The 16,773-nt window shown below is 41.3% G+C and overlaps 1 protein-coding gene across 1 annotated transcript in view; it reads left to right on the top strand.

Annotated features, from left to right (window-relative positions):
- Positions 1-16,773, top strand: part of Pmm2 (phosphomannomutase) — a 246,831-nt gene that overhangs the window by 42,441 nt on the left and 187,617 nt on the right. Inside the window, exon 2 of the mRNA XM_090397842.1 lies at positions 3,873-3,984. Within this exon, the coding sequence (XP_090253968.1) occupies positions 3,873-3,984 (112 nt within the window). The remainder of the gene's footprint in view (positions 1-3,872; positions 3,985-16,773) is intronic.

Raw genomic sequence — 16,773 nt, forward strand, 5'->3', positions numbered from 1 at the left:
AGTCTACAGTTCACATCTGAGAGTTGCTCAACTTTTATTCACTTTAAAACTTTCTTACATGTTTTTTCTTTTCAAAATGAAATTCAATTTTATCCTTCTCAAGACTAAATAGTGATCGCTTCCAATTTCAAATCCTCTGTACACTCTAGTGTCCTGCACCAGGGAGAAAAAATCACTATCGACAATAACATAGTCAATGAGACTTTGCTTATTCTTTGCATCTTCTCTCCATGTGAATTTGTGCACATTTTTATGTCAGAACATGGTGTTAGTAATAACCAGTACATTTTCTGAGCAGAAATCCAACAGGTATTTACCATTATTATTAGCTTTGCTCTTTTCTCCAAATTTTCCCAAAATATTTTTGTATATCTGACCATCATTTCCTACTCTGCTATTTAGATCCCCAACAAGGACCAACTTTTTCTTTTTCATTGTGTCAGTTGCTTTATCTAAAGCCTCAAAAAATTCCTCCACTTCTACCTTAGTAGAAACTTCTGTGTGACAATAGGCACAAATAAGTCTCATTGTCCAGTTCACATTCTCATATTTACCCACATCACTCTACTTGAGACTTCCTGCCATTCAAGAAGATTAGCCTCGTATTTTGTATTGAATACCATGGCTACTCCTTCTTTTCCTTGATTGTCATTGACTGAATATATCATTTTGTATTTATTGCTCAGAAAGATCTTGCCAGTTTTTGTCTTTTTTGTTTCAGTCAGCCCTATTATTTCTATCTGGTACTTATGTAATTCCTTAGCTAGCTCCATTTCTTTGACATTCAGGCTTCTTATGTTGATAGTACCGATCTTTAACTCTGGTGATGTTGAGTTGGGGTGTGTTTTCAGATTTGTTCCAGTAGCTGACTTTTCGCCGTTTGCCCTGGTTCACTGGCAAAAACAATAGGGGCCTTGTTTAACTGGGCAAAGCCCCAGCCTGGATGAAATTGTGTCACGTTGTACCATCATTTTGTATTTTGGTTTAAGCCAATAAGAATACAATTTGGCCAGCTAAATCTCAAATTACTAGCCCATCCTCGTTTGTTCAGTATCCAAGTAGATACCTAACAGGGTGCATCATGAGAAGGTGAGGATTGGACATTTGTTAAGAAGCCCTGGTCGGTTCTCTGCATTCCTTTAAAGACAATGTGGAGGTCTCCCCTCAGTTATACAGCTTTGACCCTTAAACATCCCCAATGTTCATTTTATTGATCTATAATTAGAGCATGCAAATTATTTTGTCTATGCTCATCCAACCATGCTTTAAACTGATTCAATGTGTCTAAATTTACAACACACCCAGGCAATGCATTCCACTCACCAATCATTGTCCAGACAAAAAAAACTTCTACTTACTCCTTTGCTCACACCCTCCGTATACAATTTCCAGCATTGGCCTCTTGTTCTACACCATTTTCCCATTCTATGAAAAATCTCCTCTGTGTTAACCAGATTACAACCCCTGACTAGCTTATATTTCTCAATCATATCTCCTCCTCCTATTCACTAGGCTTTGCAATTTACATTTTCCCAATCGGTTCTCATACTCCACATTCCAAAGACCACCGACCACCTTTGTGAATTTTCTCTGGTCTTTTTCTATCATATCCTCATCACCATTACTTCTAGGATTTGTGTTTAGAAAAAGCAGCACACTGTCCATACCATGTTATTACTTTTCTGTCTCTGTGTAGAGAGGGATTTCAGGGTTTCCTCCCAAAAACTTGGTGTTTTATTTATTTATTTTATGTTTTGTTTTTTAAGCAGACATATCAATCAGAAGAAAGCATGTAATTGATAAATATAATACACTGACCTCATAGTAGCCTTAGTTGTTTCTGCCATTATTTACTAATGGCTACCCACTCTGATGTACTATACAACCTCTCAGGCTATGATCCTTGCCACCTTCCCTACAAATCTTCCTCATTTTCAGCACAACTTGTTCAGAGAATAGCATATTTCCAAATGTATGCATTTTTCATATAGCTCTCCTCTGCACATTTTTGTTATAATATAATTCATTATGACTACTCATCTTTCCTTCCCCTATCATTGTGTCAAACATTTCTCTCTCAGATATTTTGCTATCAGATTCACTCTATCTCATGTAATTTATAGCCGCCATCACTATCATCTTGCAGTTTGATATCTTCATTGTCATAGTTTATCATTTTCTCAAACAAACACTCTTCCATTATTAAAAAAAAATCATAAAAACTCTATCCATGTCACTTGTCACAGCTACATTAATTCTGTATATATATATATATATATATATATATATATATATACACACACGCGCATCCTTTGCTCTCTTGGTTTCCTGCTTCTTCTCATTTTCCATGCACCCCTACACTCTTGATTTAATTTCCATTTTCTATTCAGTTCAGATCAAAACTAACTCAGATTAGATTTAATATGAAGAATTTATTGGAATGCTGTATTTCAAAAAAATGTTTAAATTTTTCCATCCTTGGGTTCAATTTCCTAGATAACAATCTTAGAAAATAATAATGCAGCTTGCAATATTGGTACTACAAAGGGGGGGGGGTGACTGAAAAGTTCTGTAAACACTTAGAACAAAACTGACTGGTTTGTGCAACAAAAGAAAGACTTTTTTCTCAGAGGATTGCAAATGATGCAGCAGCATTGTAATATGTGTATAACACTTCGTGAGGACTAAGTGTAAGTTACATGGTTCCACCTCAATTTCTTTATGATGATTATCACAGATTTTCAGCACACCTTCATCAGTTTTAATGCAATCTGAGAAAGAATACTGTAGTATATGAACTGGCAATGGAAACAGATTGGATACAGCATCAGTAACAACAGAACTTGGAGTGTTTTTGTTGATTTAAGTCGTATATTAAATTTTATCGAATTTTATTCTTGTTTTCACACATTTTATAACAGATGGTAATGTTTTCTGCATATGGTAGTACAGCAATTTCTTTTTCTTTTTTTACTGAAAGCAGTTGAGTTAAAAAGTTACTTTTTGCCCATTTTTGACCTATGCAGCAGAGACATGGAGACTAACTGAAAAAGAGACGTGAATAGAATACAAGCAGTGGAAATGAAAGTTTTAAGGAGAATGTTGGCAAAAATAAGGAAAGACAGAATAAGAAATGTGGACATTAGGCATAATTTAGGACTAAGCGTTCACGAAATGCTTATGAACTCTAATTCGAAGTGGATATCTAATAAGAATGAGCTTAGAATACCAAGAAGAATGAATGAAATGAAATTTTACAGGAAGCGACCAAGAGGAAGACCAGATAAGAGAAGATCTAAAAAATGGAAACCTGAACTATCACAGTGTTCATGAAGAAAGAATTTGGGAGGATAGAAAGAAATGGAGAGATTTGATCTGCCTGACATGACAGTTTCTGTTGGAACAGTTGTTGCTAAAGGTGGAGAAGAAAGACAGCGGTCAATTTCTGTATGCAAATAGCCAAATGGTAAACTATATAGCCACCAAAAGTTGGTTATACTGCTCACCATTTTAACTACTATTGTATAATGACTGTAAGACATCAAATAACGAGTAATACTATGGTCATGTGTTGGCAGTCTGTCCCTCTTAATACAGAAAAGCAGTCATGAAGTTAATTTCATATATGAACTGTTATTGTCCTTTCATGTGAGCTAAACATGTGGTTAACTATGTTTACATAGGACCTTGTGCTATACTACTTTGCATCTGAGATAAGTAAAATCATTTGGCTGCCATTGTCAAAATTCAGAAAAATTTATTGCTTGAAAAATTAGTAGTTTATAAGATTAATTAATTTTAATATATGCAGACATACAAAATTTAACACATTTTATTTTAACACAAAATTTAAGTTCAGTTTTATTTTTCAGAAAATTTCTTCAGAGATGTGGATGTTTTTACAGCAGTTGAAAAGCACAGTAAAATTAGGATTAGTAGGTGGTTCTGATTTAATAAAGATAGCAGAACAAATGGGAGAAAATGGTGAGAAACATTCATTTTAAACAATTTTTTTTTTTCAAAAAAAAAATTAGAATAATATGAAGATTTGTTCATGAAAAAAAAAAGTGTATTCGATTTTTAAAATAATAATAATAAATAAGAGCCTGTGCTTTAAGGCTCTTATTTTTATTATTATTATTCGTGACACCTCCAAGGAGTCCGAAGACTCGTCGTGGGAGGACACCCACTGTACAACTCTGTCTCCACCACTACACCGAACCTCTACTACCAATCTTCTACATCAGCGCCATCCACCACCACCACAGTTAGTATTTTTTGTCTATAAATTGCGTGTGTTCTGAAGGGCCGATTTGTCAGTATTTATTTACTATTATTATTTTTCTTTGTGAACCCCCTTTCATAAGACAAAATTATTAGCAACCCCTGGCAGTACTGCCAAGGATCACTAATAATTTTGCACTTTTACACATACAGTTATATTTAATATTATATAATTAAATTTTTATAGTTTACAAATATTACATATGCAGATAAAAATAAGAAAAGGTAGAATGAAAGGTTTTAGTGAATAATAATTTCAATAGTTCTACAATGAATATTTAATTTATTCACATTATCAATGTTTGATGCAACCCCAGAATCTCTTTTGTGACTCCTCTGGAGATTGCAACCCACAGTTTAAGAACCACTGATTTAAATCAGTAGAACTACTTTTGGCAATCGCATTTCTTTTTTGCTTGTTTATATGAAAGTATACTAAAAGTAATGTAGACTAATAAAGACGCACACTCTTAACAGAGTATTGACAACCTAGCAGTGTCAGTTTCAGACAGCAGATTAATAAAGGCTGATGTTTCTGTAACCCAAAAAACACTGTCATACTTCTGTCATGTGGAGGTGCAGAAAATTAATTGAAATAATGTCATTGTATTTAGGTTAAATTCTGTTAAAGGTAGCATTAAGGTTTGTGAGGCACTGCATTTATTTATTTTTATTTTATTATATTTGTTTTGATATTTGGATATCCCTTTTATGAAATGGAGCCATATTCTATTTTTTTATTATTTTTTTACATATGTTCTTTGAGAATTTTGTGGACTTATTTTATTTATTTATTTTTTTTGTTGTGATTTGTTTATAAATATTTTACTCATGATTTTCATTTCATTTCTTGAAACTTTCTCATTTAAGTAAATTGTTATTGTGTTATTGTTCTCTCTTTAGAGGTGTTAATGAAATCTAATTTTTGTGTTGCATGGTAATAAGATTCTTAGATGTATATGTACTTGGCAGTATGTGTAGGTTTATTGAAGACATTGAGGGATAGACAGCTGGAGGAAATATGTGATGTATCAACAATGAAAGTGTGTTGTGGTTTTCAGTTAATGTGTAAATTGTATGCTCAGGTTGAGGATAGTTATAGGCAGTGGTGAGCTATGGAAATTTTAACAAAGGGCTCGCATCGTCGAGAAAAAAAAAGAAAGGAAAAAAAGGCCTAACTTAGCCCTTATAATACTTATATTGCGACTTTGTAGAGCTTCTGACAGATGTGATAATTCCTGTAGGATATCAATCTATAATGCTAGATCTTTTAAAAATTCCAAATTGAAATTTTTGGAAATTGAAAAGCTGGGTAATTTTTCCACAAAGCAAGAGCCGTTTGTAAACTGCAAGCTGCCCATCATGTTCCAAACACACGGCCGATCTTTAAAATTTAGATACCAAGGGCTTTTGCAATCGTATTTAATTCTCGTTGATTTTTTGGTGATTGATGATAAAAAGCATATAATTTATCCATAAATATTTCAAAATGATTTTATTTCTTTAATGTTTTTTATCGAATCATGGTATTGATTCGTTAAAAAACATTAAAATGATGTTTACAATTAGCGCAATTTGGCATTGCACTAATTGTAAATGATGAGCTCAATGCCAAATCACAACATTGGGAAATTTTTGTAGAAGTTTGATTGCAACACCTGATTTGTTTCCTAACATTACACTAGCTCCATCAGAACAAAATGCAATAAAATTATTTTTTATATAGTTATCAGAAAATCCATATCAATTTAAAGTAACAATTATAATAGCATGTATATACATTCCACGGTGGTATTTTCTAGTTCTACAAGATTATTAAACAAGAAGAACAAGGGACTCGCAAATTTGAGAAAAATTTGCGAGTGTTGGATAACTATAAAGTTAATTTAGAGAAGTCTGTTGGAAGTTATTTTAACTTGATTATACTATAAATTAAAGATACCAAGAAATTATATACTTGGTTTAATCCTTTATCCAAGTGCAAGGAGATGTGCTTTGCATTATGGGATACTAAGGCAAGTGATGTGAAGTCTTAGCTGCTTTATACGAATTATCCCAGTCTTGAAAATAGTTCAGGTGCAAACTTGTTTGCTTGCACTTGGATAAAGGATTAAACCAAGTATATAATTTCTTGGCAACTTTAATTTAAGGGTCATTAACAGTAATCGAGTTTCCCCATTGCCAGTCTCCCAAAAAAAAGTTGTGAACTGTATCACTATCTAGTATGTCTAAGGTTTCTTTTTCTGAATGAATCTCCATGTTACTTAAATCTATTGATCTAAGAGTGGCTTTTTTTTTTTTTTTGTCTGATTAATAAACTTTATTCTTTTCTGATTTCTGCAAAGTACATGCTTCTTTCCTGTACCTGTGTTCCATCATGCTTTGGCCAAACTGGAAGATCTGTGATTGTCTGCCATGATGAAAATGTAGACTGTTAGATTACTTAAGCCATAACACCCCAGACTTGATGAATGTGCCATCTCCTTCAAACATAGGATTCTTTGGAAAAAGACACATCCTACATGTTAAAGATACCAAGCAATTTTAAACCTGGTTTTACTCCATTTTTCCCAAGTAAGCAAACAGGCAAAAATGTCAAGTTTGCGCCTGCAAGTGATGCAAGACTAGCTGATCCTACAGGTAGTGCAAGACCAAGGCAACTCGTGGTAGAGGTGGAACAAGCTCCGATCACTAATCGTAATGTTTACCCTTAATGCCAAAACACATCTCCAAGAAGGGGATGTATGATGTTTTGTATTAAAGGCAAGGGGCCACTACCCAGACCGGTTTCGACCTTTTTTGAGGTAGAATGGGAGTTCATGTCTCTCATCATTGGCCTTTGGAGAATAAAGCATGCTGAGGGTCAGCAGACAGTAAGAGAGGAGTATGATGTAAGATAGAGTAGGATAGTAGGAGGTAAAAGAGGCCTCAGTCAACCTGTTTAGCCGTATTAGGCTAATTGGTCTGTAACACATAATCTCCATTTATCTGTTCAGAAAAAAAAAAAGGTTAAACATAGACTTTTGTCTAGAGTTCGCATATGATTTTATCCAGATTAATAATTTACTAAATATAATATCCTTATTTGTATTCCGGTAATTAAATTTTACTGCTGTTTTTGAGGAACTGAGGACTTATGGTCCGGGCTAAATATATGAATTGATCATAGAGGTCGACCTTAGGGTCCGGAGTGAAAAAAAATTAAAAAATAATAATAATAATAAAAAAGGATTTTTTTTTCCGTTTTCCCTTTTTTTTTTTTTTTGAATACATTTAAAATATAAATTTTATTATTTAAATTTAAAAAAATTCAAATAATAAAATAACAGGACTTAAGGTCCGGTGAGTTGAAATGAATAGGGACTTATAGACCTGGTACCATTGGGACTTAGAATGGGGTAGAGACTGGCCCGGGAGATGCCGCTCGCGAGGAGCGGCACCGCCTCGCTGTAAGCCTTCGCAGCCCGGGTTCTCAGCTCTACCCCCCTTATTTGGAGTAAAAGAAACCGTGCCAGCGAAAGCTTTGTGGCTAGGGAAGACAGTGGTTATTCTTTTTCCTAGGGGGGGGGGGTTGGTGGGGTTTGGTGGGTTCTAAAGAGATATACAGGGCTTGATGAGTCCCTGTATAAGAAAGCATATTGTCGGTGGTTTGCGGTATTGATTCACAAATTTAAAATCTCCTAGTAAGTGCCTTTCTTGCGCAAGAAATTTGGGTAGGTAGAAAAAGAAACCTTTCCTTATTCTTGCATACATTAAATTTGCGTCTCGTACCTGGGATTTTTTCCGTACCTTCCAAATGTGATATTTTAACACGTTGATTAGGTTTTGGGTTTTTTGGACTGGTGGGGGGAATTGTAGCCATACGACCTCTTCTACTGTCAGCATGGGGATTCCCAATGCTGTGCTGAGTCTCCGCCAGATGCTTTGGGCTGGTGGGCAAAAATAAAAGAAATGGTCCACCGTTTCCACGTCCCGGCAGACATCGCAGAAGGGTAGGTACATAACGGGATTTCACCTGTTTCACCGGGAGCTGCCCATATGCTATTCTCCAGGTTAGATCCTGATGAAAAGGCTGTCCCCAGCTGTTTTTGATATTTCTGAAGAGAATTTCATTATTTGTCCTGAGATTGGGTGCATCACTCCTGGAAAGTTGGAAGAAATCCCAGTATACTGCTTTGGGTTTCTGTGTGAGGATTACTATTCCTCTGTCTCTGAGTGTTGTGATCGATTTAACTAATGTACGGTACCACTTAGGCACCCCCCTTGAGCGGGGTCTAGCATAGTCCGTGATCCCAAAGAGGGGGAGGAAAAGTCCTATAAAGTATCTAATTAGCAGGCCAGAAATGTGGTTGGAGTTTAAGGCCTTCCGTATGGTTTTGAACGTGTTTGCTTGTAGCAAGCTTTTGTGATCGGGCAGAGCGTAACCCCCTTCTTCCTGTTTGAGTTGTAGGTATTCTTTCTTTACTTCGTGTTTTCTCCCATTCCAGAAGAAATAAATGAGTTCTTTTGATAATTTATTTTCTTGTGACAGTGTGCATCAGCATTGGGGTGACGATTGTTCTTATTACTGTCGCTCTGCCATAAAAGGAGAAAAAGGTTGGTTTGAACAGCCTTATCCTGTCCCTGCTTGTCTCCTGCAATTTTTGGATTGGTAGTGCTAGGGTGTCTGAAAAAGGCACGCCTAGTATTGTTAGGGGCTGTGTCTGTAGCGTTAAACCGTAGGGAAGTCCAGTGCTATGGAAATTTCCAAAACTTTTGATTTTAGTTTTTTTGTGCGTTAACGCGAAGACCACTGACTATGCTGAACTTTTGCAGCATGTGCCGATAGATATAGATGGACTCAGAATCTCTGAGTGTGGCTACTACATCGTTTGCATATGCTACTATTTTGCATTGTCTGGAGACTTGGAGCAGTGGAATACCATTAATTGAAGGGGTATTATCAATTCTTTTGATTAGGGGTTCTAATACTAGGTAGGGAGAAGAGGAGGGGGCTTAGCAGGCAGCCTTGCCTAACCCCTCTCTTTATGCAGATTGGTTCTGTCAGAAACCCATTAATAGATAGTTGAGTCGTGGCTTCCGCGTACATGTTTTTAATTTTATGCCGAAGTCTCGGGCCCACGCCTGTTTTTTGGAGGATGTTCTGCAAGTACCTGTGGTTGACTCTGTCAAACACTTTCTCCAGGTCGGTGGAGAGAAGTGCCAGGGGGTATTTTTTTTCCTTATCCAGTCTGATCAAGTCTCTTAACAAGAAGAGATTGAGTTCCATAGATCTACCGGGGATCCCGTAGACCTGTGAGCTTGTTATTATATTTTCGATACCGCTCTTAAGGCGTGTGCAAATAATTTTTGCAAAGATCTTATAGTCTAAATTGGTTAAGGAGATTGGACGCCAGTTATTCGACAAAGTCCGATCTCGGTCTTTCTTGGGGATAAATATGGTATAGCTCTTAACGAATTCCTCGGGGATGTTTCCCGAAGTGAGAAATTCGTTAAAGATGTTTATTAATGCTGCCACTGCAAATTCCCAGATAGATCTATAGAATTCTATCCCCAGTCCGTCTGGCCCTGGAGTCTTCTTTGTTTTCATCATTTTGCATGTAGCCTTTATTTTGTCTGCAGTTATCGGCCTGTCATGTAGGGCACTGAGATGATCAGGAAAACGTGTTGCATCCCACTCACTGAAGTCATCTGTGCCTTGCTGGTCAGAGAAGATGCCGATATACTGCTGATGAAAGCGACGGAGTATTTCGTGGGTTGAGTGTAGAATCTGGCCCTTCTCTTCGATCTGGTAAATCGTTTTCTTGTCATAGCCGCCACCCGTTGTTGGTTGTAGAATGCGGCGGAAGGTGTTTCCAAATTTCTGAGATAGAGTCTTGTTCGAAAATCGAGGTCCTCGACTCTACTCTGCCGCTCTTGCTGCAGCTCTATTTCTACTTGCCTGATAAGATGTCTGCAGGGAACTCCGCTCCGTTCGTTTGTCCGGTACCAGCCGAATTCCCTGTAGAGATCCCTCAGCCGTTTGCGTTGTTGGTAGGCCTTTTCGCGCCCGCATTTTTGGAACAGTTCCCTAGCCTGCCACTTGAAGCTCAGCCAGTTTTCCCAGTCCCAGTTGGTATTTGTCCATCTGTCACAGAGGTTCTGTAGCTGGTCGCTAAAAAGACTGGGAAAGGTGGGAGGAAGCCTCCAAGGCCCTCTGGCTGTTTCCATAACTCCGGGAGCGTGATTTTGAGTATGACCATTTTGTGGTTGGTTGTCATGTTGTGCACTGCGGTGTGACATATCCTCTGAACATATTGTTCCAAGTTTTGGGACACGTACACCCTGTCTAGTCTTGTTGCTATCTGGCCGCAGCACCACGTAGTTTCTACTTTGGAGGGGTTATTCCGCCTCCAGATATCGACGAGATCAAAATTAATACAGCATCGTTTTAAAGCGGCAATGCCGCCAGTTCCGGTGTTTGGATTCCCACCGATTTTGTCTAGACGTGTGTCTTCCACACAGTTCCAGTCTCCTGCAACTATTAGGTGTTCTGCTCCCAGGAGATAGTTTTCAAGGGCAGAGAAGAGACCAGTTCTGTGGTGTGGATTGTTCGGGGCGTAAACTGCAGCAAGTCGGATGGTACGGCCACCGTACTTCCAGTCCACCATTACTAGGCGTCCTGTGGCGTCTTTTTGGACGTTGAAGAACCCCCCTGCGATTGGGGGGAGAATTAGTATCCCCACCCCTCGCGAGTGAGCGTCCCCGAAGCACCAGTAGCTGGTGACCGGATAGCTTCTCGAGAAGTTCTCCACGTCCCAGTGCTTATAGAAATGGGTTTCTTGTATCAGGAGGATATTGATTTTGTGTGTTAACATTAGCCTCCAGACAACGCTTTGTGCAAAGGGGTTGCGTAGTCCGTTAGTGTTTAAGGTTGCGATTTTAACTTCCATGTTGGTGTTAGTATGAGGGGGGGGGCATTATCTGTTGGTTGTTCTATGCAGGCCAGTTCTGTTTCCTCGTCGGTGCTAGTTGCACTTTCAGCACCCGAGTCAATGACAAGCCTGTTTGGGGAGTCCCTCTCCCCTTCGTCTTCAGAGTCCATTTCGTGGACTTGTGGTTCTGCCGGTTGATCCCGTACTGGGGGTAGGCTCTCTAGCATTGTTATGTCATTGTCGAGGGGCTTTGTGCCTATTGTTTGACGTCGACCTGTAGTATGGGTATACTCTGTCTCGTCCTCTGATGACATCAGGCTGCTTCGTTTTGCTTTTTTCTTTTCTTTTGATTCCGTTTCTCTTGTGTGCTTTGTTGGGGCGCTGGGTGTGACTTCTTCCTCTTTCCTGCACGTTTCATGGTTTGCCACTTTGATGCTGGCTATGCTATCCTGCGTATGGCGGCTTGCCTTGGGTATCTTTTGGGTTTTTGTGGAGGTTGTGTTTTCTGTTGATGCTCCCTTTTCAGCCTGTTGGCAGAGCTCCAGAAAATCGCTCCTTGCTACTGTCTCAGGCTTCCCGATGGGTATAGCCCTAATCGGTGTTATGGTCCCTCCAGTTGCTTCTGAGAGTGTCCTGTTTGGGCATGTGTCCACTTTGTGGGTCAGATCCCCACACTTCAGACAAGGTTCCGTACAGCTTTCTATTTTATGTTTTGATGCTTTGCAATTTCTGCATTGTGTTCGAGGGCAATCTGCCCCAAGGTGTTCCTCCGAGTTACATCTAAAGCACCTTCTTTTCACACCCGGGTAGTTGATCATTACCCTTGTTCCCCCCCAAAAAACGAAGTTGGGGACTTCTTTTTTCATTTCAATCTGGATTTCGACGTCTCCTGTTTTCCATCCTTTATAGTCTGCGTGCTCAATTGCTTGAATCTCGTGAATTTCCCCCCATTGACTAAAGAATTTCTTGACTTCAGGTTTGTTCTCTAGGTATTCTAGTGGAAACCTGGTTATTTTTAGCGTTTTGCATAGGCTCCCTATTAGAAACGGTCTGATTGTTTGTCCACAACAAATGAAACTCTCTAATAATTTCTTTTTTGTTTGTTCGTTTTTGACCACTATTTGGAATCTATTGTTCCTGTAAGGTATAAAACCGTATATATTTTCAGCCCCTACTGTTTCGATTAGAGCTCTCGCTAACGCCCGCTGATCTACGGGCTTCGTGAGCTCGATACCGAGCGTCCTAGTTCTAGGCAAAAAATGCGACATGGTTACAGAAATTCCTGACTACTGGCTGTAGAAAGGGGATGTAAGGGAGGGCAAAATCAAGGAACGTTGGGCGTTCCTCGCCGCAAACAAAGCGATACCAAAATAGACGGATAAAACAGGCAATAAAAAGAAAAAAGGTCTTACCAAAGCTGGGGTACTACTGTGGAATCTGAGCATGGAGCTCTCTTTTCGGGCCGTTGAAACTGCATCTTCTTGAGAGGTAAACGTTCACCTTTGGCCGGAGCTTTCTCGGGGGTCCTTCGGAACTGTCGCTGGAATCCGCTGCATTCTGTCGATGTCAAGTGATGTCGATATTGAGGTGGGTGAGAGTGAAGAATAAACCCTCATCGGCCTATTGAAAAATAAAGGGGTCAGAGTGTCCCCGAAGAGAAGTAAAAGAGGGGTAAGGAAGTGACAGAGAGGTCAAGGTGGGGTGCTGGGGGGGAGGGGAAGAGGAGAGGAAGTGGAATAGGATGGGAAGGGCAGAGGTAGGGGTAGGGAAAAAGAAGAAAAATAGGCCTCAGCTCATTATTCTCATCTTGCTAGCTTAAGGCTATCAAGTGATATTTCCTCACCCTCCTCGGAGATCTGCCTCAAGAAATCAAAAGGACCACGGAGGTAGCCGGTGCCCAGGTGACCTGCCCCTTCAGGGCAGCCCGCCTCGAGTTGGCCTGTGCTGCCTGGGTTTTTCCTCCGAACTACCTCCGTGGGAGACCAGGGAACAAAACAGACCACAGGGGGGACGCAGAGACCAAGGAAATGACTTGGAGTGGAGCTGCTGCTGCAGATGGAGATCTTAAAGCAGCAGCAGGCAGAACTTGATGGCGTTGTTTCTGACAGTACACAGGATTGGAGGTGAACACCACTTCATCTTAAATGTGGTGTCACCCAGAGCCTCCCTTTCGAGATGTAAAAATCTCCTTAAGGAACCGTAGAATATGTAAAATACGATCCGGGAGAGATCCAACAAACTGGGAGGATTAGCAGAGTTATAAAATTTTTTTCTTATCTTCCAGATGTGATACTTAAGCTCATTTATTATGAAGATTAGCAACTTCTGCCTGTTGTTGGCTGGTGGAGCAAACTGCAGGAAGATGATCTGCTCCTGCAGCAGGAGGGGGATCCGGAGCACGTCGCTTAACCTCCTCCAGATGAAGATGGAAATGGGACACCGTTAGATGGCATGCCCCACGGTGTCCGGGCTCCGACAGAAGTCGCATAGGGGGTTCAAGGTGTTGTTGAACCACCATCTGTTCACATTCACTGGAAAGTGTCCATATGCTATCCTCCATGCCAGGTCCTTTCTCGACGGGTAGCCTCGATGTTTGGAGAGGTGGCCGAAAAGGATGTTGTCAATTCCTAGATCCGGAGCGTCGGTATGAATGAAGTTAAATAAATGTTCATACCATGTTGAACTGTTCCGGATCGCGGTGATGTTCACACCCAACGAGCGAGTTGTTGCATTAGCTGGCACAGTCTGTTGTAGTCTTCTGGAACAATGTCCGCCTCGGGACCCTGGTGGACTGGGATCCCAAAAAGGGGAAGTTTGTGACCCAAGAAATACCGCACAGGATAGCTGCAGGGATGGGTGGTCTGCAGTATCCTGCTAAGATGGAAAGCGGTATTACTTAGGTATCTGATGTTAAAGGAGGGGAGGCCGAAGCCCCCCCGCTTCTCCGGAAGTTGAACGATGTTGAGACCAACTTCCTGGCGTAAACTGCCCCAGAAGAACTTCAGGGGCTTCCTGTAGAGCCGGATTTCCTGATCCTAGTTGATGTTAGTAATGTTCAGGACGTGCTGAAGCGCAGGGCATATGATGGTTTTGATGACAGTGGCCCTGGAGGAGAGTGACAGCTGTCCATTTTTCCAGTCCTTGAGCTTCTCGACGGTGTTGTTGTCAAGATGTTCTATGTTGAGCACGGGCTGCTCTTCAAACGGGACCCCCAGGATGGTGAGGGGGTCGGCAGTAGGGACGAGACCTGCAGCGATGTTGTTCAGGTCCCAGACTCCATACATCTTGATCTTGGTTTTGTCAGGGTTGGATGTTAACCCTGACACTTTGAACTTTTCTAAGATGGTATAAAAGTTCCGTATGGAGTCGTTGTCCCTAAGAGTGCCCACCACGTCATCCGCGTAGGCGATTACCTTGGAATCATCCGTGGTGAGAGGAAGTGGGATTCCTCTAACCGCATGAGAATTGTTGACAGCCCGCAAGAACGGTTCAAGGGCTAGTGCAAAGAGCAGCGGACTGAGGGGACACCCTTGTTTGACCCCTTTCTGGATGGTGATGGGGTCAGATAGGTGTCCATTAATAAGGAGATGAGTAGAGCTGTTGTTGTAGCCTCCTCTGATGATGTTGAGGAGTCCACTGCTGACCCCGACTTTCTCCAAGATGTTAAAGAGAAAGGAATGCCGGATGCTGTTGAATGCTCGGTTGAGATCAATTGTCAACAATACCCTAGAATACTTCTTGATGTTAACCAGATGTAGCACTTCTCTGATGAGGATGAGATTGAACTCCATCGATCGACCAGGAACACCATACACTTGGGTTCTTTTGATGATATACCTCATCCCGATTTTCAGTCTGTTGTTGAGAACACGGGCGAGGATCTTATAATCCGTGTTCGACAGACTGATAGGGCGCCAGTTCTTGATGATAGAAGGGTCCCTGTTGGTCTTCGGGATGAAGACAGTATGGCATTCCAGAAATTCCCGTGGCATGTTTCCGGTGGTAAGGAAAGAGTTGAAGATTGCCACGAGAATGGGGAGGATGTGGTCCCAGGCCTCTCGGTACAGTTCCGTGCTTAAGCCGTCTGGCTCAGGTGCTTTCTTTGTACGGCACTGTTTGATTTCTGATATTATTTCGGCCGCTGTAAATGGTGTATCCAACCCTGCTTGGATGTGCGCAGGGAAGGAGTCAATGTTCCAACAGGAGTAATCCTGGGGGGGGGCACTGTTGTCTAGGTAGAGTTGACTGTAGTACCCCCAGAAGGCATTCATGATGTTAGGTGTGGTAGTGTGTTCACACCTGCCTTTTTGATGGTAGTAATCGTTCGCTCCTGCCGGAAGTTGACGTAACGCCTGTTGTAAAAAGTGGCCGATTGCCTGTCTTCCGAGCAGAGGTGGAGACGGATCTTAATGTTCTTTTCTTCCACCTGCTTCTGTCTCTCCGATTCCATGTCGAGATTAATGTCATGGATGACGTTGTGACATGGAAAGCCTTGGCGTTGACAGGCCACGAACAGCTCCTCTCCTTGTGAAGGTCACGGAGCCGAGCTCTTCTGAGGAAGGCACGTTCCTGGCCCCATTTTATCATATTTTCTTTGATGTTAAGTTTTAGTCATGCCCAGGCATCCCAGTCCCAGCCAGCGGTGCACCAGGTGGAGCACAGTTGGTTAAGCTTGGCTGAGAACAGGGACGGGAAGTCTGGTGGTAACTTCCAGGGCCCCAGACCAACATCTACTGCTTCTAATGGATGGTAACTGAGCACGACTAATTTGTGGTCCGAGATGGAATAATTAATTGGAACGTGCCTTATTTTCTCGACTCTGGAGACAAGGGAAGGTGACAAATAAAGGCGATTGAGCCGTGTGCCGATGCCATGGCCTGTCCAAGTATAATCCCGACAGTAGGGGTTGTGAGCCCTCCTGATGTCCGTCAACTGGAGATTCTTAATGTGTATTTCCAGATATCTGTAGCCAGCAGTACCTGTATTGGGATTACCCCTACTTTATCGTAGGCTGGGTCCGCCACACAGTTAAAGTCCCCCCATCAAGATGACGTGATGGGCGCCGTACAAGTATGTATAGAGCGACTGGAAGAAAGTCGATCTTGATGTTGGATCTGCCGGGGCGTAGATGTTAATGTATCTAGTGATACAGCCCCGGTACTTCCAGTCGACGGCAAGGACTCTCCCGTCTGTATCCCTCTGGATGTTATGGAAGGCTCTGAGGAGGGGGGCTAGCATAAGTACCCCGACCCCGGCGCTGTTACGTGTGCCGAAGCTCCAGAAAGACGTGACGGGGTACTTACGGCTCAGTTCCTGCATATCATTTGTAATGAAAGAAATGTGTTTCTTGCAAGAACAAGAGCCGGATGTTAAAGGCTAGCATAAGCTTCCACACCTCTTGTTTGGATGGTGAACAGAGCCCTCGGATGTTAAGAGAGGCAACACAAAAGGGGGGTGGTGGCATTCTGATGTTTTTATACCCGGCCTAGATCTTTAATACGTAGCTGTCTTAGGTATTGGATTAAGCTGTCGATCTGTAGGGGGGAGGTAGAATATCCCGCTTCCTGCAGACTGG

This window comes from Typopeltis vanoorti, chromosome 9 (assembly GCF_054136105.1).
Source record: "Typopeltis vanoorti isolate ZY-2024b chromosome 9, IOZ_Tvanoo_1.0, whole genome shotgun sequence".
Taxonomy (NCBI): Eukaryota; Metazoa; Arthropoda; class Arachnida; order Uropygi; family Thelyphonidae; genus Typopeltis; species Typopeltis vanoorti.